The sequence below is a fragment of the Numenius arquata genome, chromosome 17 (genome assembly GCF_964106895.1).
Source record: "Numenius arquata chromosome 17, bNumArq3.hap1.1, whole genome shotgun sequence".
Lineage (NCBI taxonomy): Eukaryota > Metazoa > Chordata > Aves > Charadriiformes > Scolopacidae > Numenius > Numenius arquata.
The window spans coordinates 4,868,909-4,894,895 of record NC_133592.1 but is presented as its reverse complement, the minus strand read 5'-3'; the positions used below and the strand labels follow the sequence as shown (position 1 = coordinate 4,894,895).

Below are 25,987 nucleotides of genomic sequence, written 5' to 3'. Positions count from 1 at the left end.
CAAAATTACCCAACTTAAGTATAGCCTACAGCTGGGAAGTGTTTTAAGTTTTATATTTTTGCTTGCAGTAGAGATTTCTTGCCAAAGCCCTCTGTGGAATTAGTTTGAAAACCTGAGTTCAAGGTGGCTGGGTAAGAAAAAAGGATTTGGTAATGCTGTGAAAATCTTTAATCAAAAAGGGTCTATATTGCAACTCAGCAGAGTTCTCCTTGGTACAGCCTTTCACTGTCTTGCCCATGCCAATACCGAATTGTAGCTGATGATAAAGTCAAAGAGGTGACAGACCTGATCTGGAATATGTCTGGTTTAGGTGTAACATGCATTAGCCTGCCACGGCAACTTTGAATGGCCAGGCCCAGCGATGGGGGCTGACGGTCAATGATGGTCAATGCTTCCTAGAGTGAAGAAAAATGAGAAACATTTTTGTTACGAGAGCTGAGCTGATGATCCATGTGCAACCAGGAGCGTCTGATGTTTCACTGGTACTATAGTGCTGCAGTTCCAGGGTTCGTGGTGCTAACAGGCTTAATGAGAAGCTCCATTACTTGTACTGAAAATCTGGCAATAGGAAGAAAAAGCAAAAAAAAAAAAAGAGGTGTTAGGTTTCTAAAAGGCAGGGACAACAGCATTATTGCAAGGAAGCCTGATACAACTGCTCTTCCTCTGCATAAGTACAGTCAGACACTGATGGATAGCCTGGTATGTGTGGCAGAATTTATACCATTGATAAAGGCAATGACTGAGAGGAAAAAACAGGCTTCACTTGTGCCAAGCACTTAGGTATGTGCTCAGATCCCAGTGATGTTAGTAGGGCCTAGGTATATGAAGATAAAAGCATTGATGGTTTCTGTTGAACAGGAGTGGAGTTGAATAAAATGTTCAAATTGAATTCATATAGCAGTGATTTGTTGAACTTAAGCCTATATGATTGGAGGCATCCATTTTAACAGGATTCTCTGGAAATTAATCTGAAAGCACAGGGGATCTAAAACCTGACAGCTTTCTTAGGCTTTAACCATGCTATAGAATTCCACAACTAAAGTACATTTCATTATTTAAATTCTACAAGCAGAGTAGAAATCTATCATTTCCATTCACTGCTCAGGGTTTTTCCAGAAGGGAGGGTAATTTATTATTTGATTCTGTTTTATTATCTGTAAGGAGAGCTAAGCAGTGGAAGAAGCTGCTGGGAATATTTGTAAAATTTTTAGATATTTAAGGCTAGGCTGGACACCTGTTGGGAATGCTGAGATATTATTAAGTCAGTCTTTCCAAGCTGTAGCATAATACTCCTGATGAGCCAAGGGCTACCTCTTCAAGACAGAACTCTAAGGGAATAAGGCTAGGAAGCAGAAAATGGATAACCAGAAACTTGTGTTGACAGACAGAGGATTTGAAGAAATTCTGAACTGCGCAATTTTGCATCTGGCATGCAAACACATGCTTGGCTGTGTGCGTGAGTGCCCCTGACTTCAGTGGGATTATTTGTGGCCTGTTTCATAAAACTGTCCCGTTGGGCAGTTGAGAATAGGTAGGAGCACCCTGCGAGCGTGTGTCTTCCTTTGAAGCACACACTCTGCGGTTGTGCTGCATTGGGGCCAGGCTGCTCAGCGTTCCTGCAAGGTGAGATTCTGAATAGCAGAGCAGGGCTGGGAAGGAAATTAGCTCGCTGATCAAGATTTTCCAAAGCATATCTTTAAGACAGGTCTGAGTCAACACTTTGCGATAATGCTGTCAGGCTAAATGATAACACAGAATATTCTGACAACCTACTTGGTCTGGAAACAAACACTGTCTGTTCCTTGGCAGTGATTTCTGATTAAACAGGGGACTCTAGTTGCCAACAGCCCAGTGCTAGCCACTGTGACTCAAGCCAATGACTCCTCTTGTTTGGCATAAAACATTCAAATAGTTAAAATAAATAAATTCAAGAGAAAGGTAGGAATCATCTTTTTATTTGGACAAATAAACTGCTTGATAGCTTTATTAAGGATCTCTGAGACCCACCTTAATCACAGACTTACAGCAGTAAGGAAGCATGCATATACATGCTACAAGATAAAATATGTAAGAGATTTTTGATGCAGGTACCCTACGTCTACAGATTGCAATTATATCTGACCTTTTAAAATAACCCAGGTGCAGAAAAGGTGCTTGAATACATCGCACCTAAGATGAGTTTCATAGATACTCTGGTTTCCTGAGAGCTCTGCTCTTTGCAGTAAAGAGCAATCAGGTTAATCAAAATAACTGAGAATAAAGAAAATATATGCAGGAAATTCTCTACTGGCTCACCCAAGTGTACGGATCGTGTGCACTACTTTCATAGTAAAGTCTTGCAAACTTGAAGGGTAGAGATGTAAGACACTGAGCACTCTTATTGGTGTCTGTGCAACTGTTCACTCACTTAGTGAAAAGCACGTGCTCAGCATATTGCTGACCTTTTCCTTCATGTTTTCTTTCCTCTTCTGTCTGTTTTCTATTCCTCTGTCGGTCTTTTCTTTTTCTTTTGCTACCTATAGCCCTTCTTTGAGGCCCTTGGCAAGACAGCAGTCTTTCCAGTGATCTTTGTCATACACGTTTCTGCCCTTTCCTATCTAGTGTAGCTTTGGCAGTCTTCATGAAGTTCCTGTCTTCTGTGGGATTTCAGAGGGAGCTCAGACCCTGGAGTTCAAAAGTGTGAACAGCTTTGTTTATCCAGACCTGAAAATCACCTCCACCATCTAGACAACATCCTCAGATTGGGGCCTTACCTGCAAGTTGGATAATCTGTGCATTGGGAACTAAACGATATTCCATCAAGATGAATTACAGTAGGAGGATTAACAATAAAATAAACAGGTTCCTCTTCACTACGTGAAGGTCTGTCAACATGTTTTGACGGTTTGTCACAGTGATGGATTTCAGCACAACAGCACATTATGTGAAAGTGTCGTATCTGTATCTGGCAGGAAATGGGCCAAATTACCTGTAACTCTCATGACTCTTGCTGTCTTTAAATACGTATTTAATTTTTCTTATATGCATTTTCCCATCTTCTTCCTAAATCAAAGATGGGGTGTTTTTAGAAGGTAGAGGCTGAGATGTGACATCTTATTTTCTCATGTTATAAAAAGACCAAAGGTACATTACTGAAGTGGCCATAGAGTTGCTTTTCCATTTCACTGACTGGTCTGAGTGTTTGTGAACAGACCAATTGCCTGGATACCAGCCTGTAATGTTAGAAGAGGGTGGTGTGGTCATCCGCCACAGTCTTCCCTATTGCTTTTTATAAGCATGTTGCTCAGGCCAAAGAGAGCAAACCCAACCATTACGTGGAGTCAGACCGTATCCTACACTGCAGTTCAGAGTTAGGTTCGTGTTTGCTTTCCATGGAAAGATTAAAGATGTATGAGTGTGGCTGAGTATGACACAATCTAGTCCATCAGCACACGTGAGTCAGGTGGTGAAATTTAGATGTACTTGAGTCTTGGCTTGTTCTGCATGGGTTCCTCTCTGAATGCTTGGGAGGTCTACTAGTCTATTGAGGTGGCCAGTAGGAAATTTCCTCAAACAAGTGGAAATAATAATGAAATTGCAAAATCTTGCATCACTCTGCACCTTTGTGGAGCTTCGTTGACTTTAGGAGGGCTACCTGTATCCACAGAGAGTGGCCGGATCAGAGCCTAACTTACTTGCTACAAGAAACTTGAAGAGGCGGGGAAGAGGATCAGCCATGTATTTAGAAGAGCTTCCTTTACGAAGGGCCATGGTGGTTAGAACAGAGCTAAAAATAGATGAAAAGAAAATTAATAAGCCTCAGAATCTTTGGGATAGAGTGGAAAAGCATAAGGTACCTGTTCGTGGTGTCTGGTGTGTTTAAAATTGACTTGGATTTTAAAATTATGGGACAGACTCAGCCGACAGTCAGTCCTGACGCTTTCAAATCAGCTAAAGGGATTTAGCTCTCAGCAGGAATACAAATGGATGAGTTGTAGTGAATGCAGAGGGAGAAGGATGGAAACACTGTCTCAGAGGGTATCAGCAGATTTCTCTGTGGTACTAAATGCAAAAGACTAATGAGCAGTGGCTGAACACACATGCGACCGCTGCATTTATTGTGGATGTCTTTCTGCGTTGTTCACTTTTTCTTACCAGTGACAACTGTGATTTGTAACCTCTACTGACTGCTTAAACCCAGATCTTCTTTTTCCTGTTTTAATTTCTTGCTCAGGAAGAACAAAAACTTACTCCCAGCTCAAGTCTGCGTCTTTACAGAAAGAGTAGATGTGTCTGCGGCAGTGAAGGAAGGTACAGTCCTGATTGTGTGCAAGGTTCACGATTGTATTTGAAGTGGGCTCAACCAAACCCTGACCAAAATGCCTGTGAGCTCTGAATTAAAACTTACATGCAAACTGAGCCCTTGTTCAAATCTTTTCAGTGTATTTGTCCTTGTGGTAAGATTTCACTGATCTTTTCAAACAAAAGCAAAGATATTTTATCTTAGACTGACTATCTTTGGTCTTTACTGCTGAAAATCCCAGAAGCTTCATATTCTGTTTTTTATTGCCATAAAAGAGATAACAACAGGGAGAACCTGTCTGTCCTCTGACACTCTTGAAAACACTGGGAACAAGAATAAAAGAGAACAGAGGCTTTAGTGACCTCGTGGAAAACTACTTGGAAAAAATTAGAATTTCTCTTTGCATATTATTAGATTGGCAAATTCTGTTTAGGATTTTTATTCCTTTAGATTGAAGGACTCTTCAAGGGCCTAACTCTGTTCTCCGTTACTCTAGCATTGGTGTAACTGTCTGAGTTTTAATGAGGTTCTGATTGATGCCAGTCTGAGATTGGAATAGGGCCTGTAATGGTTCTATTAGAGTAAAAGGAGCTGTACCAGTTTATGCTTAAAACTCAGAGCCCTATTCCCAAAGCAGTTATGTAACATTTATATGGAAGAAACAAGGAGATGATTAATAAATGCTGTTTTAAATATTTACAGGTCTCTCTAGCTTTCTTCTTAAAGATGCAGGTATGAACTGCTGTTGTGGAAAAACTGCCCAAGCACTCTGCCTGACCAGGAATTTCCCCCTTTTTGTGCACAGGAGACAGTCAAAGGGGTGGATGCCAGCCCAGCTGAGGGTTGCTCTGCTGTGCAGAAGTCCGTAGGCAACTGGCTTCAGCCTCACCGCCCTGCACAGGAAAAAGCAGCGTGCGTCAGCCATCCTTTGGAAGCCTTTAGTAATCAGTATCATTTTTGTCACATCCTGGTCTACTTTCTCCCTAACTGTGGGTCCAGAGCTTCAGTTCGTTCACACTCTTGCTTTTCTGGCTATGCATGAAAGTAGCAGAGCCAAAGGAGAGCACCCCAGGGAACATCTCCCCAGGTATGCCCAGAGTGCTTTCTCCCATCCTTTGTGAGCTCTAGACACACCCTACTAAAAATGGAGCTTGGAATCCAGTACCAAGGGTGGAAGGCTGATGAACTGCCATACTAACTTCACTTCTGGAAGAGCTTTTCTGTGCCCGTTGCAGCTCACTGGCAGTCCACACACTTCTAAACTTAAAAATCAGAATATGCATTTCTGGGCTGCAATGGAGAGTGGGAGCACTGGTGTGATCAGCTCTTCTGGTGCATGAGCAGGAGCAGTACCATCTGGTTAAGGAACAGTGACTGACAGGTAGGGTCTGTCCTTGCTCGCCCGGTGCTCAGACTGCATCAGCAGTCCAGTGCTTTAGAAATATACACCACTTTTAAAGCTCTATGTTATTTTTTTTTTCTACTTCCGAGAGTAAATATTTTATATTAGTTCCATGATTTTAGTGTCACTGATCCCTGTTTGTGCTCAACTTCAGTGGCCCATGCTTAAAGTCTTTTTCTTCATTCCAAATCTTTACTGGCAAGTTATTTGCACAGGATTTGCTGCTGCCTTTTTCTGCTGTCAAAATTTGAACTTGCTGGCTTTATGCTATGTGCTAGGTGGTGATTCTTTGGCATATTTCCTTTCTTCTTTTGGCAGGACCTGAGTTTGTTCCATTCTCTTTATGAAGTGAAGTGAAGTGAAAAATGCTAAGCAGAATTTGCAGTGGCTTTTATTTAATCAGTGCTTTATCTTGACATTGTCTAGTGTGTAAATTTTGTCCTTTTGAAGACCAGGAGTAGATGATGTATGGGAGCTTTGTCACTGGGCTGCACTGGCTGTAGATACTTATCTGCACAGCAATTGGTGTGTAACAGAAGTCTATTTCTGGAATGGGGAAGTGCAACCAGTATTACAATTTACTGAGAATATCTGATAAATTGTTCTGTTCAATAGTATGCGAAGTGTGATGTTTTATTGCTGCCACCCGACCCTCTGAATATTCCAGTCTCCTCAGGTTCTTAGACTTCACCCTTCATTATTTGCTCTGAACAGGCCATGAGTTTGCAATACCTTGTGCCTCTGCTTCCCTCTCTCATATCCGAAAGCTGTAAAGGGAAAAATCCATATCAGTGCTCAGCCCACAGGCAGGGCATATAGCTTGCACTGGACAGTCCAGATGCGGCCTGTGAATGTTGGTCTAATGTTTTGGGTAATTATGGGGCATTAATCTGCTGTGCAGTGTGGTTCTCTGGAGAGCCACTGTTGAGCGCTCAGTAGGAGTCACGTGTTTGTTGGGAGAAAGAAGAGCCTCCAAACCATTTCACTCAGGCAGTGCCCTTGCTAGAGAACAAGTTAATTGTACATCTGACGCAGTAGGAGCCTTTCTGGGTTGTCTTTCAGATGAGATGACAACTGATAATTATATGAGAGCTGCAGGCCGTCTATTCTCTATTACTCTAGTGTAGTTCTGAATGCTTTCAGCAGGGGAAAAATAACACAAGGAGTCTGAGAAAACCTTTGATTATAGGGAAGGAAGTAAAATTTGTTGTTGTTGTTGCTTGCTCTTATCCAACTAGCCAACTGTTAAATCCTGCATCTGATACAATTGCATACAGTGTTGGGAGTGTTGCTGTTGTGTTTCAGGTCTTACTCTAGTGGGTGGCTGGAGGAGATCTGTGCATCTAGCCAGACTTCTCTCTGTGCTTTTTGCTCCATCAGGACACAGTTTGCAAGGGCAGGATTTGGGATGCGGTACATCTGTGCCAGCTTTAGTAGTAGCTAATCTCCTGCTCTTGCCATATCTGCCCAGCTCTCGCAATAACCTGGTCAGTGTCAGTGATAAAATGTAAGGTAGTTGAAAGTGTTAGATGAAATCTGGGTGTTATGTCTGCTTGCAAATTATTCCCAGGTACTGTATAAATTTAGCTCTGTGACATGGTATATAATGTGCTATGTGTGCTGGGACCATTATTCTACTACATAGACCAATTACATTGCTTTCATAACTTTCCCTAGTACTTTATGGGAAGCCTTTTTCACTTATGCAGCACCAATTGTGCAAGAATTGGAATATGCTGTAGCTTAATGAAAATGAAGGTGGGAAGGTGGGAAGAACAATATTTGTCCCAGCATGCTATAAACTTGTGATGGGACCCTGGGATGCAAATCTGAGCCCTGGGATAAGAGTCCAGCAGAGGAGGAAATCTTGCACACAAGAATATGATTTTGCATTGGCTTCCCCAAAGTGGTTTGTTCTGGGGAAGCAGAGGGCAACACGCGAGTGTGATATATATTTTTTTTTTTAAATCCAATTTTACAGCTCATATAAGAGACCTCTAGCTAAACAGGGTGAGGACTGGATTCCTGTTACTGAATTAGCAGCTATGTATATTTGGCTTAGTGACAGGGTGATGTCCTACATCAGTTCACTGACAGCTAGGTTTTGTCTTGTGTCAGAGCTCTCTTTTGGCTGATTTGTGACAATTTCTGGTCTGTCCTCTGACTGAAAAAAATCCCTTCTTGCGTGTCTTATATATGTATTTAGGCCATGTTAAGTTTCCGTAAATGGTCTGCCACTGAGACATTAGGGAGTGCAGGGCTGTTAACAGAGCAGGACCGGAACCAAGCGCTCCTTGGGCATTGTGAACTGCTGCCTGATCTGTCAGCCTGGCTACAGAAACATTTTCTTCCTCATCCCTTTCTCTCTTTCCCTGTACTGGTTATTTTTAGAATCTCTCCACCTCTGCATGTCGGTTGTGAGAGCTGTGTTGCAGTAGATGAGAGTACAGGCCAAATAGGTTCAAACCAGCCAGGCTTGCTGTTTCTAATAGGTTTTATGTAACACTGCATAAGGCATTTGCTTCTTTTCATATGTTCATACAGCTACCCACTGTATTATTGTCCAGTGCCTGAAGTGGAATAATATTTTATTTTTCAGTAACAAAAATAGGTCCTTCACACAGGACCTATTTTAAGGATAGATCTAGGGACAGAGAAGCATTTGCTTGACCTCTTAGTGGTTCTTGAAGTGCTGTAATTGCTGCAAGTACTTTAATTTATACAACCCTATGTATGCACACAGATTTGGATTCATTGCTGTAGTGTCTAAGCGACTCAGTCACCATGAACTTATTTTCACTGTCCTGGGGGTTCGGGGAGTGGACATGTAACAAAATTAATGACCTGTCCATGATGAGTCATGTGGCCACTGAGTCTGTGTCAGAGTTGATAATTTAACCCAGGTCTACTGAAAGCTGAGCTACTCTTTCAAGAACCGACACGTGCTTTGTCTGGAAGGAGGTGCTGGGATGAGTGTATATGTGTGCACCATCCAGACCATTTCAGCACAGAATTAGCCTTACTAATTACTTGCACTCCTTCCTTAATTGAGTATTTACTTAACATTTGACCTCCGTTAACGTACTCAAACAGTCTGAGTTGGCTTTCCCTAGGAGTTCAGTCTGCAGCTCTTTATTCAGACAGAATTCCCTTTATACCAGTTATGCTCACTCTGGAGCAGGGCCAGTAGCTCTTACCCAGGCTAAACCATGGCCTTTTAGACAAGGAGCAGATTTTTTCTATTGTTACCAATAGAAGTTTTACATGTACTTTGAGAGTTTTGCTTCAGTGAGGACAACAGCAGCATCCAGGGTGGGAGGAGGTGGGGGGACGGGGGGGAGCGGGATAGGTCTGTTTCTTTAAATGACAGAGATTTGTTCTTAAATTCAGCAGGGATGAGAGAAAAACACATCAGGAATTGTATAGAAAACTCATATTCTCTGGAGATATTTTTCTGGTGTCACAGATTCAAGAAGCTTGGAGCACCCTGCTGTATAGATGCTGGCTTGATGCAGGCAGGCAGTGCCAGTGCAGATGAGATCTGACTTCACTTAGTGTTGCTGTGTCTTTTAGGAAGAGAAATCCCTCTCCCCTTCCTACTTTTATTTCCAATCCCTTTGCTCTTAAAGGCTCAGAGTCTCACCTTCCCACCAGGGGTGGTTTCCTGGCATTATGGACTTGAGTGATGCTTTTTGTCTCTTCTGAAAGAAGTTGCTGGTGTTGCTGTGGTTTTGAATGATAAGGAAGACCCTGGGGCAGTAAATGCCTCAGTTATGTTTGCAGACTTCCACAGATGAGCAGTCAGTGTTTGCAACTTAAACTACCATGAAAGGACAACAGGAAGAGAGTGGTTTTTTTGAGAATAGCATCATATTATATTCTTCTCTGAGCAGATAATTTATTCAAGGAGTGACAGATTGTCTAGTCTGTCTGAGGCACTGGCCTGCGACTCGGATCTAGCTGTGGTTGCCACAGATTCCCTTTGCTGTCAATATGTAGTGTATCCAAGCATAAAATGAACCGTCAGACCACATCTTAGAGATGCTGTGTTTGGTTTGAATGGCCAGTGTGAGAAACCTTGAAAGGCTATTGCTCGCACCTGCATACATGCTCTTAAGGCTTTGGTCTGCAAGGCTTTAATTCAGCACACTATATTAGCACTAAATTTATATCTATATTATATGACCAGTAAGATATTAATAGCTCACATAGCAAGTTTCTTTTGGAGGAAGCGTAGGCTTTCCTGTTTGAATCAGCTGAGTAATTGATCCTGGGATACAGGCACAGGAAAATGCTTGAAAACCAGATGTGAAAGGCTAGAGCTGACTCTGAAAGGTCAAGCATATAAGAACGTAAAATTTACTTAAAGAGCTAGTGCAGGAAGGAAATGTCCTAGAAACAGAGTATCCCATGTTAGAGAGAAAGTTTTTTCCAGTGCCAAGAGAAACAACAGAAAATCATGAACAGAGAAGCAGTTTTTTCAGGAGTCCAACACTGAAAAAGTGAGTCTGCAGTTTGCAGCTTCTTCCTGATCCATAGCAAAACTTCTGGCAGGGCTCCATAAAGCTGCAGATCTCTGTCAAATCCCTTGGTAAGTCTCGCTTCTCCTGCTGAGTGCTGCTGCTTGTGAGAAGCTTCACCAAGGGTGAAAAGGGCTTGCTATTAATTGGCTTATCCTCGCTGCTGATCCTGCACACTGACCAGAAGGTGTCCGGGTCAATGGAGAGGTTCCTGTTCACTTCCTTGAGCTTTAGCCCTGCGCCACAGCTGGCCTGCGCAGCATTGCACTTGTGTTACTGTGGATCCGTCCTGGCTGTTTGCCTCTCACTGTGTCCCAGGACTCATGATTGTCTCTGGAATATGGCCTGTCTGCTGTAGTGCCCCCCAGCAGGGAAGTCAAGGCTTGGTGGGGATCTCTTAACCCACTGGAGTTTTGTCTGTCTTCCTCTGGTGCTGGCACTGAAGGCACTGGTGAGGTGGGCTGCATTTGGTTAGTTCCCAACCCATGGCATCCTCCCCAGCAAGCAGGCCTACAATGAGCCTCTGATTTTGTGCAGCTTTAGGCTGAGGTTTGTTGGTGTAAGCCTTTCAGAGTAGAAGTCTGGAGCTTCCTTTGAACTCAGTACTTGCCATTCATCTTCCTGAGTCCTTTGTTCATCCACATTCCGTAAAGTTGATAGTAACAAGGACACAAACGTTACCTTCTAGTATTTCTTCCCTTTGTATGAATGTTACCTTCTGTTTCTTTGGCATGGAGATGGACCTCTGGCTGGTGCTAATGCTACCATTCAGTGGTGCACCATTCAACGTGCACTGTGCTCTAAGATTCTTTTGTTTAATTATTATTATTTGTTCATTTTTATCCCAGACAAAGCATGTGCTAGGGCAGCAGCCTTTAAAAGGCCTTGCTATCGTTATCTGCAAGTGTGGCAGTAATTCAGTTATTGCACCTTTCCATAATTCTCACCAGTGGAGCAGTGTAAATAAACAGGGAGCAGTGAGACACAGGATGGGAGCCAGAAGCAATTTAGCCACAAGAGTTTATCATCAAGACAGAAAACTCCCTGGAGCAGGGGAATCATCTCTCTCATCTCTGACTGCTGGCCAGATAGATGGTGCCCCTTTTTTTTCACTAAAAAAATATTCCTTTTTGCAGAGCCTTGCTGACGGTGCCCCTTTTTTTTCACTGAAAAAATATTCCTTTGCAGAGCCTTGCTGCTTCCCCTGATCTCATTGCTGGTTCCAAAGTACATGAAAGAGCTGAGTTGATGCTGTTAAAAAGAGACATGGAGGGTATGCAGGGAGGGTTCAGGAGGAGACCAAAGATATCTGCACAGAGAGATATATTGGGCAGGCTCTGGTTTGGTGGCTGTGTGTGAGAGGCATTTGCAGGGCTTTCCTGATGATCCCTTTAAGGAGGGACTCCTGTTACAAAATGATTTTGCTCTTCACTGTAAACTCTGGGCAAGAGGTCATGTATCCTGTTCTGTGGCTTCTCATCCCTTCGAAATCTGAAAAGCAATGACGGTGATGAACTCTTGCTTCATGAGATGTGTGGAAAGATACCCTTTGTGTGCAAGTTTGGAACAACTGTCTGTACCAGTATTTCTGGACTGTAGGATGACAGACAGTTCAAAACCAAGAGTGCATTGGAGAAAAACACACAGCTGCTGAGACCAGCAAGTATGAAGGTTTAAAACAGGTGCCTATTTGTAATTCTCAACACCTCACTTTTCTACTGGTCCTGCCTAACAAGGCTTTGACAAAACTGTAAAGATACTTGTTCTGGACCAGTGAAGGTGGATTATGTTCTGTAGTATAGGGAGTCCTGACTGCTGGGCCATATCTGAATGATGGTGGCTACTGGAAAGTGATATCCATCTAGAGAAGGTTAAACTCCTGGTATGAGACAGGTTTGATTTAAGTACCACATCATAATGATGCCTTCTAATGTCTCTCAAATAAGTGACTAAGTGTTGTTTGCCAAGGTTTAAAAATGTATTGCAAAAGCACTTTTCAGAGTTAAATATCTCCCTGTGGTTTTGGTAATTTATAGATTTTTAGGGCTATTAAGTTCTTGCAGAATGACTTTCTTTGTATGATATAGTACAAGTGATTCCTGCGTCAAATCCATTGCTTCTGGCTTTGTTCAAGGTCAGGTTCAGTATGGTGCTAAAGGAGCTGTTTCCCTCTCTTATCTGCTTCCCTCCCCTTGTTAATCCTGTCTGGTGTTATGTGAGCTTTTAATGAGGTGATGGCTCTATGGCTGCCTCACTACCTCTATACCCTCCTCACTGCTTCCCTACCTGGGCAGAATTTGGTCATTTAATAACAGTGCATCAATCTTTATTTGTGAGAAATGTGAATTCACACCTAGAAAGAACAGCAAGGCTGAGCTGTCATGAGGTGCAACATTTCATTGTGACTCAATTTAGATACATGTACTTGAGTGGCAATTGCCCTGTTCTAGATCACCTTTCATCCAAACTGCGCCCAGAGAACCACAAAGCGTCTCCAAGACCACTTCCACATTTCCCACGTTTGGCAGGCTGTGCAGCTCCAGCCCACCACAGTTACGCAGAGAACTGTAGGGAATTGTCCAGCTGGTGGGAGATATGCTGTAATTTGTCCAGGACATTGGGTTTCTCTCTGGTCCCTCCAAGAGCTGGCTTTGGCAAGATGCCCATCTCTGTAATATCTGTACACCTGGTCTGTGAGGTTGTTTTTTCTACCCTTACAAAGCGTGCATGGATCCTGTCCAAACCAGTACGATTAAGAGCTATGGCAGCTGCTGGCTGTTCAGCAGGTCAGTCTGCAAGGTGGGGTGCTGCAGTGGGGGTAGAAGTGCCTCCCTGCTATTACTGAGACAACAGCTTATTTTTCCTTTGGCGGTTCCCCAGACCAAGCTGCAGCCCTGAGGTTCCCCACCTCCCAGAGTCACAGTCTTCATAAAGAGATTTTAAGAAAATAGGTAGAAAAAGACACCCAGTCCCTGAACATGTTAGGCAGAATCAGTCCATCAGCCCTTTCTGTGGGGAGCCCTCATACACCAGGCCACAATCAGCAATGTCAGATTGGCACTGCCGTCGCTACGCAGATGTAAAAATGTCCAGCTGTTTAACTTGAGGTGGTTACAAACCCTGAAACCGTCTACTTTACTCTGTGCTGAGGAAACCGACTACTCACTGCCCAGTGAAGAGTCCGTTATTGATCTAGTCCAGTGAAAGGTGTGCTCAGAAGGCTCCTTTTTCTTCTTTCAGGCTTTCAGCATCCCACCTCATGCTTCATACATCTACCTTTGCTACAGGGCTTCGCTCAGCCTTATCACCGAAGGGTAAATTACATCCTTGTTAGTGTAACAAGTGTCTTCTGAGTACTCGCAGATAACGCCCATCAGAAATGGTGCCCCTGGAAAAGCAGGAGGAGTAACCTGCGGTTTCTTGTGGCTGGTATGTGTCTGGCTATTAGCACTGGACTGGCTTCTCAGATCCAGCACTGCAGTGAAGTGCAGTTGGGTGAGGGCTTTGCAGTATAAATTTGTTGCAGTTTCTGCATTCTCGTACCTCTTGGTTGTAACTCTTCCAAGACATCTTTATGTCGGAGGAAAATAGACACAACCAGAGTTTTGGCAGGTTGAGAGAAGGCAGCAGCAGCAGCTCTGAGTATTTGAGAGAAATTGTGCTGTGGAAAGTCTGGCAAATGCACAGTAATCAGTTTTTGCCTACTTAAGGATTTCACAGGGGATCAATAAATTGTCAGGAGAGTTTAAACTGGTTACTCTGAAGCAAAAAAAGGCCTGTGAACTGAAAGGCCAAGAAGGGGATGTAAGCCCCTATTCTGATATTTAAAGGGACTCAGCTGGTTTAGGAATAATGTTTTACTGTATGTGTTATACCTGGAATTGGGGTGAGGTACAGTGAAAAGGATAAACCAGGCCATTCTCCTCTGGTATAGATGCTCCAAAGCAGAACTGCACAGAGTCTGATTGGCAGTGGGTAGGGGACGTTCTACACCAGAGATAATAATTCGAGCTCCAGTGACCAATTCTTACCTTATTTCTGGGGGTCCATCCCAGGAGAAGCTCTCCTGATTCACTGTAAACAGTGCCTTTTGGGTTTTTACAGGGAAAGAATTGGTTGGTTTTGCTTTCCAAACAATTCATTTTCACTGTCTGGGACTCTGTCATGATGTGTTGTCATAATACCTACACAGAACTGTTTCCTAGCTGGAAAAATCAAAATGACTATTTTTTTTTGTTTGATTTTAATGTAGGGAGAAATGAATTCACATACTGATGCACAAAGAATCAACAGATATAAAAAATAAATCAACATATACCACTGAGAGATGATAAATATATACACATTGATAGAAAGTGCAAGCTACATCCCTACTAAAAGCTGGTTGAAAAAGGCAGCAGTAGAAATGAGCAAGACCAAAACAGTAACTTCTTAAAAGGCTTTACGAGGAAAAACAATTTCACACAGAAGGAGCAGACCTGTGGACTTCTGTGCTGTGCATACAGGCATGAGTGGTCACAGGCCCACGTACAGTTGGACAGAAATGCTTCTCTAATCACTATTATCTTGATTGACAGCTGGACTGGGACCCTGCTTTCATGAGCCTGTGAGATGTGATTTTTCTGCTGATGGAAGTCATCACAGAACAACTCTTACCAAAGGGTAGTGCGAGCACAGGGCTAGTGAGTACCAGCTGAACCTCTGGCTCGTGAAGTGCTGTATTGTTTCTGTTTGATACTGGTTCTGTTGTGGGCTTGGTCCCTTTCAAAATCTGCCATACCCACTTAGGCCCCGGGCCCAGCGCTCTTTACCGTCCATTTGTTTCTGGATATGAAGAGAAGGTAAAATCACAGGCCAGCAGAGAAAATTACCTTTGTGTCAGATATTATCTTTTCAATAGTGTGTACAGTGAGCTGAGATTATTGGGTCCAGTCACTCACTGAGATTCTTACAATACCAATTCTAATTGATAACAGTTGAATTGAGCACATTTCTAAAACACAAAAGTACAATTCCATTGTAGCTGTGCACCTTTATTTCCTTTTTCTTTGTATTAGGCTTTGGATCTTGCTTCCATTCAGACTTCTAACCATTAAGAAGTACTAATATCGACCAGACTGTAATGGCTAATGAGGATGCAGAGTATAGAAAATTCTGTAACATGAAGCACCCTTGTACAGCTTCTGAGGCTGGAAAGAGTATGCATTTTCTATGCACACAGGCTTTGTATTTCATATACCCTTTTCTACACAAAAATTCTGGGTAATAATTATTCCTTCTAACGTCTTTCCCAGTGTAGATCAAAGAGCAATATGAATTTCTACTTGTGATCTTATACAGTGAGAATTTCCTCCTTTGCAGTTTGAATGATGTATTTCTGTATGGGGGAATTGCTCATGGCATGGGAATGGGAGGTATGAGGTAGCTTCTGGGCTATTACATTGCCTGGAGCTGGCAGTTGCGACAAGGCACAGGGGAATTAGATTCACACTGCTGGCTGTGTGAGTGCTATGGTCGGGAATCTGCCTGCTTGTGCGAGCTGCTGCAGTAAGGACCCCTCCTTCCCTCAGCCCCTGGAAGCTTTGCTCTTGGTGGGGTTCGTTGCTGTCCTCTCTCAGCGTTAGCAGTCCTGACTCTGCCATTGCTGTCACAGCCTGCTTATCCGTGGTTCCCTTGTCTTGACGTCAGAGGAGTCAGCTGCTGTTCAAACCTGTCAACCTCATTTCAGACTCGGTAGTTATTCCACCATAGCGAGTAGTACTTACCGCACACTTCCTCCTCTCTTTCTTTGGGGAAGGACGTTATTTCCTAGCCACGTTTTTCTGAAAGGTTAAGCATCTTTCTCTTCAACTAAGTGGGAGATTGTTCCTTTAATCATACCTTTCTGCTTGATGTTTGTCATCTTAACTAATGTGTGTCTCCCTGTGCTGGATTCATCCAATACTCATTTCTCCTAGGATTTGTGTCAAAGCATTAATTTGCTGTGAAATTTCTTTCATTCAATTTAATTTCAGGACTGCTGCTCAGACATTTGCATTTGAGATCAGATCTCAAGACCTACATTTCCTCTGTATCTGTGAGCATTCCAAAAGCTGACCACATTCCCTTTTAGCAGCTGGGTTCAAAACTGGTTTCAGGAGACCAGGCTGAGGGGGCTGAGAATGCCCAAATTGTGCTGCCCTGGGCAGGTCACTGGCTGGCTCTCAGACCACCATCTACATTGTTTTTGAAAGTAGATGTTGTGTGTGAAATGCAGTGCTTTGTTCTGGTTGCATATTGTTTGGTTAGTTTTATGCATTAAGGAGAGAAATTAGCAATGAAAGCACGCAGTCAAGAGAAGCGACTGTAAGTGTGATACTTCCTTTGCGGTTTTGAGGCTGGAAATCCAACCTGTAAGGATGTCGCTGATAGAACTTGGTGATACCGTATCTCAGGAATCTGCCATTGCACTTTCAGCTGTGTTTTTGACCTGTGAATCAGAGATGAACAAATGGAGTGCCATCATGTTTGGCAGAAAAGTGTCTTGTTCTGATTTTGCATAAACTGTGTTGTCTGGAGTCGCTGCCCGGGTTTCAGCACAAGCCTAGAGCACACTTGTAGCAGTGGTACTAGCTGTAGGCTCTGGTTTAGTGCATTTTCTGCAGCTTCTGTTTGGCTTTGGGCACTGTGTTTTCTGTGGTACAGGGGACGTCTGAGCTGCACACTGTGACCTACCTGCCAGTCATGGTTCAGACTTTCTCTGTTCTCCCCAACCTCTTCAGCTTCTTCCTGCTGGTCTTTGGTATTTTGTTTGTTCTTTGCATATGGTAACACCTCAATTAAAATGTGACTGCATGTGTCAGCAAGGAAGGCGCTGAGAAAGTGTTGGCTGATGAGCTGGCACTCTGTGCCCCACCTCTCTCCCCAGTTTTACTTCAAAAAATGATAATTATTCCTGGAGTAGGTCCCATTTGGCTGATGTCTCACAACTGGAAGCCATGAAAACCATTATTCTGCGTAAGTTCCCTTTATGTACCGTCGGGAATGATCACACACACCACAAGCTACAAAGAGGAAGAATATTTTTTCTGAAAACAAATCTATGCTGCATCACTTGCAGATAAGCCTAATGTTACCCAAACATATTCCTCCTTGTTCTTTAAAGGCAAAGCATGCTGCACCCACATGACCAATTGCCTAATGCATCTCTTGAGATCTAACAATTTTATGTGATGTTTGACTTACGTTAATGAACGAGACAACAATGGGCTGTGCTTCATTTCAGCTTGTCACAGCTTTTGCTAACAGCTTTGTTTTCCAAGAAGCCTTGGTTTCAGTTCTGGTAGAAGTGGAGGAGAAGGTGTTAATGCAGCCCTGCTTATTTTAGTGAGTGAGTGAATCAGTGGTTTTAGGAAAACAGTTCAAGACGTTAACCCTTTGTTTCCAGAGTAACACAATAAAATTACTGTAGGGTGAACAGATGGCTCTGGCATATTTTTAGCCTTGCTCTCTGTTCCCATGGTATTCCAGACTGTGTGGGATTCCCCATAGACTGTTGTAAGATTTGTGGACCCAGCCAAATGTCTTGTTTTGCAACACAGCATCAGAGGGAAGGAGGGAAACGGAATCTTGTTCAAATCAGCTCTTTTTAAGTAACTTTAAATGAGAGGTTCTCACATATGGGATGATGGATGGTGGGGGGAGTCTGTAGAGAGAAGTTAGTCTTATGATTGTGGTGCTTGCTCATTGTCAGCTGCGACATTACATTAGGGGTAACAAAATAAATGAGAAATACTAATCAAGTGGTATTGTCTGTATAAGCAATTGATGCATCCAAAGGGGTAGATTGCAGAGGAAAAACTCACCAGGATTTTGGTCATCTCTAGATTGCAGATAGGATGGGGAAAAGTAGTTTCTGTAGCTGAGAACAGTCTCTTTGGGACGTGTACTCCAAGGAAGTTCTGAAAACTTCTTAATTCCAGGCAATGATCCTTTCTTGGGTGTGCTCAGATTCAGAGCTATTCACGTGTACCCCATTTCAAAGTTTCTTGGTGGTTCTCTGTAGCCATAAAATGTTTTGTTTATAAGTAGAGATGTTAGCCAGTGAAGCATATGGTGTAAGAGAATGGATTCCTTAGGTGTAATAACTTCTGGGTCTCAGCTATGGTTAGAAATCCTAACTGTAAGGATGCTGATGGCTAAATCTGTGTATGTGGTATCGCAATAATTTGTTGTTATCCCAAATTAGGTTTGTGTCATCATGGATATTAAAGACTGCAAGTGATTTCTCACTAGAGAACAGCCTATATCTAGTGTTGTCTGTAAGGAGGCAAGGTGAAAAATTGCTGGTGTCTGGCTGGCTGTGGCCAGCTGCAGAGTTGACGTAGTGGAGGACCAGGACCTGGAGAGCAAAGGGAAAGCGGGCTAGGGGAGAGGAGCATGGCAATTTTTGCATGGCAACGAATTATTGAGCTACAGCAGCAAGAGTCCCTCTTGCTTTGTTACTCAAGGCCCTAGACTGGGACCAGGGACGAAACAAACAACCCTGTGCAGCCGTGAGGGTGACTTACTGAAGAGGACCCTGACTGAAGACCTCTTAACATCCCAGATCACGTGGATGCTAAAAAGGCCTGAACCCAGGGGCTGGCTAAAGAGCTGGGAGTGGGTCTCAACACAGGTGGTGGCCACACGGCCTGGCACTGCTAAGCTGGCACAAGTCCTGCCTCTGCGTTTCAGACTGTGAAGGTGTTAACTTACACCCCTTCCCCAGATGCGAAAAAGGCCAGTCTGTTAAAACCAGGGTGAGCGCACTTCTGCTGCTCCTTGTATAAATCACATTGGAACCTCTCTAATTCCACCCTGCAGCATTTACGTATTTAATCTCCTTTTGCTGTTTTTTGAGGTTTCTTGCATATGCTTCTGCTTTGGGAGATCCTGCCCAAATGTTGCTGCTGCAGCACAGCCTGACCTTTCCTGCAAGTGCTTGTCTTGCCGTTCTCACAGCTCCCAGGTGTTCCCAGCTCACTCTTCAGTGTGAGACATGCTCACGGACTCCTTCAGTATGAAGGCAAACTGCTGAGATGTTTGTTTCAGATGGCATCTTCTGGCTGTAACTTGGATCCTGCTGTAAGATTTCAGTGGATGGAGCCAGTGTGGGGTCCCTCAGAACTCAATTACATCTAAATCTAACAAATTTTCTCGGTGTTAACAAAATCTCTTCTGTGCTGGTCAGTTTTTAAAGAAAATTGAGGTCAGTAGAGGTCTGAGTTTCTTCTTGCCTGGAAATGGAAGCAGGATTCAGTTCCAGTCAGAAAATCTTTGCTTGAGAAAAAACCCTAGCTGTTTTGGCAGCATCAGTAAGAGAGCTGGCCAGGAGTCATGAGAGGGTTCCTTGGCTGGGAGGTGCCTCTGTATTGAACTCACTTGCAAAAGAAGCTCAGTTTCAATAAATCTCTTCTGAAGTTTGTCAATGACCTGTCCTCTTCTCTCCTCTTTTTCCACTCCCTCTGCTACAAAAATCCTTGTGTGGACGTAGGAGATAGGAGGGGACCTTTCACACCTTCACTGGAACAGATCTGGGAGATAGAAAGTTCTCTTCTCCAGTAAATTCAAAGCTGTCTGCACTTTTAGGGGTGTCTCTAGCTAACATAGTGAGAAACTTTGGGCCAAAGAAACTGAGGAAATGCATTTCCTGGTTGCTGAGTTGGGTGACTTTGCCAAAACTTAAATCTTTTCCTCATACCTAAATGGCACCAAAATCAAAAAGGTTATAATATTTCAGCAAGCTTACTGCCTCTGCCTGCTTCACTTCTCTTGTAAGAGTTAAAACAAAATTAGTAGATAGAGTTCAAAGAAAAATGCTCTCATCCCCTTGTAATTTTTAGGGCACTGAATTCAGTACAAACACCAGGGCTTCTGAAAACTTTAGATTTCAGGATTGTGTGGCAGGGAACCATCTGAAACCCCTGTTGAAGGAAATGAGCAAAGGACAGCATACTGACACTATCTGCGGGCACAAAAATAGCCAGTGAGTACTGGACTTAAAACCCTTGCAGGTAAATTTTTGAGCAACCCCTTGGCTGACTGTGGGTTTCCACCTTGGCTTTGCTGACACTAGGATTTCACCTCTGCTCTCCTCCCGTGTCTGGATTCAGCTGTGTTATCAGTTCTGGCATCCAGCAGATGGTTCTGCAGCAGCCAGGGTCTCTAACTGTTAAGCCTTTTCATTTAGTTACTGCTCTCTCTTCTTTGCTGGGTAGGGTTTAGTCTGGCAGATTTTCTACTGAGACTCTGATCAGTCTCTGTTTAGAGCTGGGTTGTAAATCGTTTACTCACAGCCTTTGAGCTGAGAATCCAACCCTTCCTGGTTCCTGACCTAGGCCAGCCTGCTTACCTACAACATGTGCGCCACAAAGTCTCAGCTCCACACTTCTGTGTTGCGTCCAAAACTTATATTTTGAACCAGAGGTTCTTCTCTGGTGGAAGAATACCCTGCCTCACTTTATTGTCCACTGCTTTGTACGGCTAATACCTGCTCATTAATATGCATCTCTGCCTTGGGCAGTTTTGATTTCAAAATTGTTTCTTCGCACTGAACCTTGTCCCTTTATTTTCATTGTAGAGACTCTTTAAAGTTTTCCTAGCCTGCTCTTATGTGTCAGAAAGCAGCAGGGTTCAAACATCTCTGCAGCGCAGTCAGTATAGCTGGAGAGCTACCCAACAGAGGAGGCAGATGCTTTGGCTGAAGTGGCCTGCTATGACAATGGAGAAATATGTTTGCATTGAAAGGATAATCACCCATGCATCCAGGCAAGTTAAACAATAGAGACAGAGGGTTTGGTTTTCTCTGATAGTTTCCCAAAACAAAAATGATTTATGTCTTCTCTCTGAGACTACTGGATGTCTACTGAAGGGTTCATCAGAGAGACCCTTGCAGCTGCCAAAAGAACCAGCTAGATTATCGAGCCTGCAGCTAATTTTTTTCTGTCCTTGTCCTCTTCCTACAATGAAGAACTAGTTTACAATCCAGACCTTGTTTGTGCTGTCCCACATGGTCGGGAACTGCTCTGTGCAGCAATACAGAGAAAAGTGTCTGTCCCCAGCCCAAAACACTGTCTCTAGCTCATTGTGATGGCTTATCATGTTAAGCTCTGGAGCACACAGTATGTTCCCTGTGCTGCCTATAGGTATCACAACCACCACTTGGTCATTTCGGCACTGAATTATGGCACCAGTTGTGTTTGCAGTCCTGTGTCCTTTGCAGTGGGACCAGCAGAGGAGCCAGAGCCCAGCACTGTCTAGGGATGCAGGGGGCTTGGGCGTCTGTGCCTAGGACTGGCACAGCCTGTGTGTTCCACGGATGCAAACATGGGCTGCATTGCCCATTCCACTAAGGAGGCTGAGGGGCTGCTGCTCCCTCGTTTGCTAGCAGACTATCCTAGCTGTAAGCCCAGGGGGCTGTTAACTGCAAAAAATACTTCGATGTCACGCAGCCTGGCAGTTAGGCTGACAAGCCTTTAACGTTTCCTGAGGCAATAAATAAGCATTACAACTTCTGATTAATTGCTGGGAGCCAACCCTTTCTGAGAAGGAGGAATAGGACATTATTTCTCAACAAAGTGAAGCAGAAGAATGGTTGATGCAGTATAGACAGCAGAGAAGATTTCGGGGTGGCTGGGATGGCATAGTTTATTTGCCTACAGCTTCAAATTGAGCTTAATTTTAAGTAATGCCTTCAGTCTGGAATTAACTAGGAAGAGCTTCTTGCTTTATCCCAGAAAGCTACTGGTAAAAGTGCAAGATTGTGTACTACAGGCTCGAAACTCTGTGTAAATATGCAGGAATTTATGTACAATACGTGTGTGTATATTAATGCACAAACTCTATGCAAGTACCCACCTAAATATAGTCCCAGTTGATCAAAATCCTTGTAGTCCCTGACCTGTGCTGGGAGCTGTGTTGATCAGTGCTGGCTGAAAATGTGGCATAAATTCCATCAGGCTGTAAATTCTTCATCTTCTGCACTGATGTCAGTTACTTGCATTATAGAATCTAATTTAAAACCTGCAAAATTAGATTTAGGGGAAACTGAACACTGAAGCACTTTACTCAGGTGATAATTTCATTTACTGTTAAGACATTGCTTAGACCTAAATGTGAATGTATTTTGTGTTCCTTCACAATACACACACCCAGGGATAAAACATCTTATTTAATTTGATTTAAAAATGTAATTGTATATGACTGAACAACTGGTAGACTAAAATCATTGGATCAACTTTAAGAAATAAACGTGTGCCAGATTCACTGGGAACACCCAGTGACACTACTGTGTTATAGCATAATATTAAATAGTGTAGAGGCTTCCCTGCTGGCTGCGGGAATCTGTACATTAAAACCTAAAACATAATTTGTTGCCTCTTAGCAAGAGAGCTACAGGAAACAGGATTCTCTAAAGCAACTCTGCAAGCATCTAAACTAGTATTTACTTACATTACAATGATGGGAGCTTGCCATTTGTCAAAGAGAGTTACGGGCTGATCTTGTAACCTGGAAGACTGGTATGTGATTAGATTTTGTGGCTGTATCCATGAGGGGACATGCTCAGCTGGTGGCCACACCAAGGTCCTCATCAAAGCCTCTGGAGCCAGGCTGAGTCACACCAGCTGACACATCTGCCATGTATTTAAGCTACCACAGTGGTCAGGAAGATTTTCAGCTGTAAAATCTTGCTGCTCCCAGCCTCGATAGCTTGTTTGATTATCTTGTTTTGAGTGCACCCAAAAACAGTTTGAAGAAACAACTTTCTGCCACCGCTTCATCTTTCTGTAACATCTGTGTTGTTTGTGAAGGTGAGCAGGGATAACACTGACTCAGCTTTCCCGTATCAAGTGTGTATCTACTTAATTGGTTTCAGTAAGGATTTCCAGCTAGCCTTGTATGCACTAAAAGCACACTACTGGTGAAATGGCTATGTTTTGGAAACAGAAGGATGTCTTCTGCTATAAATTAGTGGGGCTACAGTAATCGCTTGTGATACTAGATGTAGGAATTAGATCATGAGTCGCATGGTAGCTGACAGCTGGACTCTGCTGCCTGGCTGGCAGGACTGGAGTTGTTGAAGCCTCCTGCAATAAGAAGGTTTTAAGATTTCTAACTTGTCATGGGCTCTGAACTCATCATGCAGCTCTTTATTTGTTCTGCCTACATGAACTGATTTTTTTTTCCTCAGAAAAGGAGAGAGGAAAGGATTTAATGTAAGGATCAAATTGGTCCTTTCTCATTCAACACAAAATTTTGCATGTGAGTAAAAAATTTGTCATTTTCTCATCCAGGTTTGTTTCTTTTAAATGAGGCCTTTGGCTGATCGTGGCATTTCTTGGCACAGAGAGGATTTATAAGTACTGAGAGAATCTGAGGGAAGGAGTGTCATGTGCACACATTAGTGCATTATCTGCAGGGCTTTAAGAAACTGGTACGGTTTTGCTAGCACATTAAAAAAAAAAAAACCAAAAAAAAACCACACACCAGAAAATTGAGAAACTGGGTCATCTGGATTCATTTGCTGCATTTCTTTCCAGCTGGGCTTTTGTTGCTGCTCAGACTGACATATCTGAGCTCGCACTGTAGTCACCAGGATTGTGCAGCATCCTACGTGCCTTCACTCCTTGCCTCCTATGCTCATCTTGTTTATTCTCTAGGGTGTCTGGAGGGCCCAGATCAAGGTCAGAGTTGTGTTGCAGCTGACTGAGATTGCTTATGAGCAGCAAGAGGCTGCCTCTGCCTCAGTGAGGGTACCTGCTAGGTACAATAGGCAAAGGCACAGGGACACAAGGGGACTTAGAGAATGTCACACAGCATATTTATCACAGCGAGGAGAACGGCCAGCTGCGGTCTTCCAGCACTGTGCCCACCTCCCTCAACTGTTCTGCCTCTCTCCTTATTCTTCTTCAGCTACTTGTTCTCTATTCTTTATTCAAGACAGCACAACACACAGCAGTCTCTCCAGTCTAGACTGCTTTTCTCCCTGGTCCCCAAAACCCTCCTGAAAAATCTGCCAGACCTTTGGGGCAAATGCCATTTTGGTGGCTGTGTTTAAATTTGGTGTAATCTCATTTTGTGGTGAGTAGTGATCAGAAAGGCTAAACTGTGAGGCTGAGATTATAAGCAATAAGTATATTGCTTGTTTGCATAGTGTACTGAACAGAACCATTCTTTCTCTTATCACATGAATCTTTTTGTGTTGTTAACATACTTCTGTTTTCCTATACAAAACTTGTATTCTCTGCTGTGGCAAGGAAGGGATTTTTTTATCCTAAGTGCCCAATGAGTTTCCTATAGTCTGGATTCTTTAGGGAATGAGGCTAGTACGGGTTGTACACATCTTTGTCTGTCCTTTCTCCTTTCCCAGTAACTTTTGATGAAAGGTATGGAGATCACTAAGGTTTTACATTCCTATGAGCTGCATACGCAGCAAGGGCTCCTAGGGAAGCAGATTCTGTCAGCACCCTGCTCTAAGATGAGAGGCTAGGTCACAGATTCACCCCTTATTAATCTTGAGATCCACAGAGAAGAGTATTAATGTGTCCCAGCTGCAGAAGTTTTGGTCAGTGCACCTGCCTTACTTAGCACTAGATAATCCAACTATAAGACATGATTTATCCTTGCAGAACGATTTGTTGGCTGATTCAAGTGAATATTGCAGGTATTCTTCCACTTGGGGTCTTCTGTGGAAGATACAGACCAACTGAGCAACAGATGATACACCAAGCTCAGCACGTATTTTATGATCTTTTCTTTTAGGTGGAAAAACTGGCAAAGTACTTGGACCCAAATGATTTGGGAAGAATCAATTTTAAGGACTTCTGTCATGGAGTTTTTGCTATCAAAGGTATGTGCATATTTCTTAAAGATAATCCACTTCAGTTCCACTAATGTTTCTCTGGTTGCAGAAAATGTAATGATCAAAGACATCCTCTCTTTTGACTGTGGTTATTTGTAGTGACAGTAGGGCAACTCTGGGAACAGATCCAGTATATTTTTCCTTTTTGTACATCTCATGTATCAATGGTGAGGAACGTTAGAGTTCCTACATCCACAGGTGCTTGTATTTTGGTTTACTGTTAGTTTTTCAGAACAAATAGGATGTGGTTTGAAGACAAATGTAGCAGAAGAAAGAGTAGCTGTGTGGTTGACAGGCAATGCCAGAGTCTAATACTTCCAGGTTCTCATCTCGTTCTGCTGTTGATTTACCTAAGAAAGTTGAAGAGCCATTGGACTTTAGTTTCTCTACTAGGAAATACAAGGCTATTACACTCTTCTTGAGGTATCTACAAGGTATAGTTAATTCATGTTTTCAAAGTACTTGGGGACATGTATGGGAATGAAAAGGGTTAATTACAGGTTGGCCATGAGAGCCCTGGAGACAGAGACCAGGTAAATCAAACCATCTCCTTTGCAAGGAAACAGTCCTTGACAGAAGACATAGACGTTATTATGCTTTATAGCTTGGCCAAAGGGCAATGAAGCAAACAGTGAAGAGAGGCTTCAGCCATTTTGCTGCTGATTATTTTTCTAGTTTGCCATAGCAAAATAATCCAGCCTGTCGTTTTCCAGACACGTAGTATGTCCTTAGTAAAGTGCCAGAGTGCTGTCACAGCCCAGCAGCTTTACTTCAGGGACAGGGTGAATGTCACAGCGATCGTAAGAAGCCTCTGGAGATTCTGCTACAATGAGATTATTACGAAGCCGTAATGATGCAAGAACGTAACACTACAGCAATTTTAATTAAAGTTTGCAGCAGCC

The 25,987-nt window shown here is 43.1% G+C and overlaps 1 protein-coding gene across 1 annotated transcript in view; it reads left to right on the top strand.

Moving 5' to 3' along the window:
- Positions 1–25,987, top strand: part of RAB11FIP4 (RAB11 family interacting protein 4) — a 120,297-nt gene that overhangs the window by 14,120 nt on the left and 80,190 nt on the right. Inside the window, exon 2 of the mRNA XM_074160102.1 lies at positions 24,986–25,073. Coding sequence (XP_074016203.1) covers positions 24,986–25,073 — 88 coding nt within the window. The remainder of the gene's footprint in view (positions 1–24,985; positions 25,074–25,987) is intronic.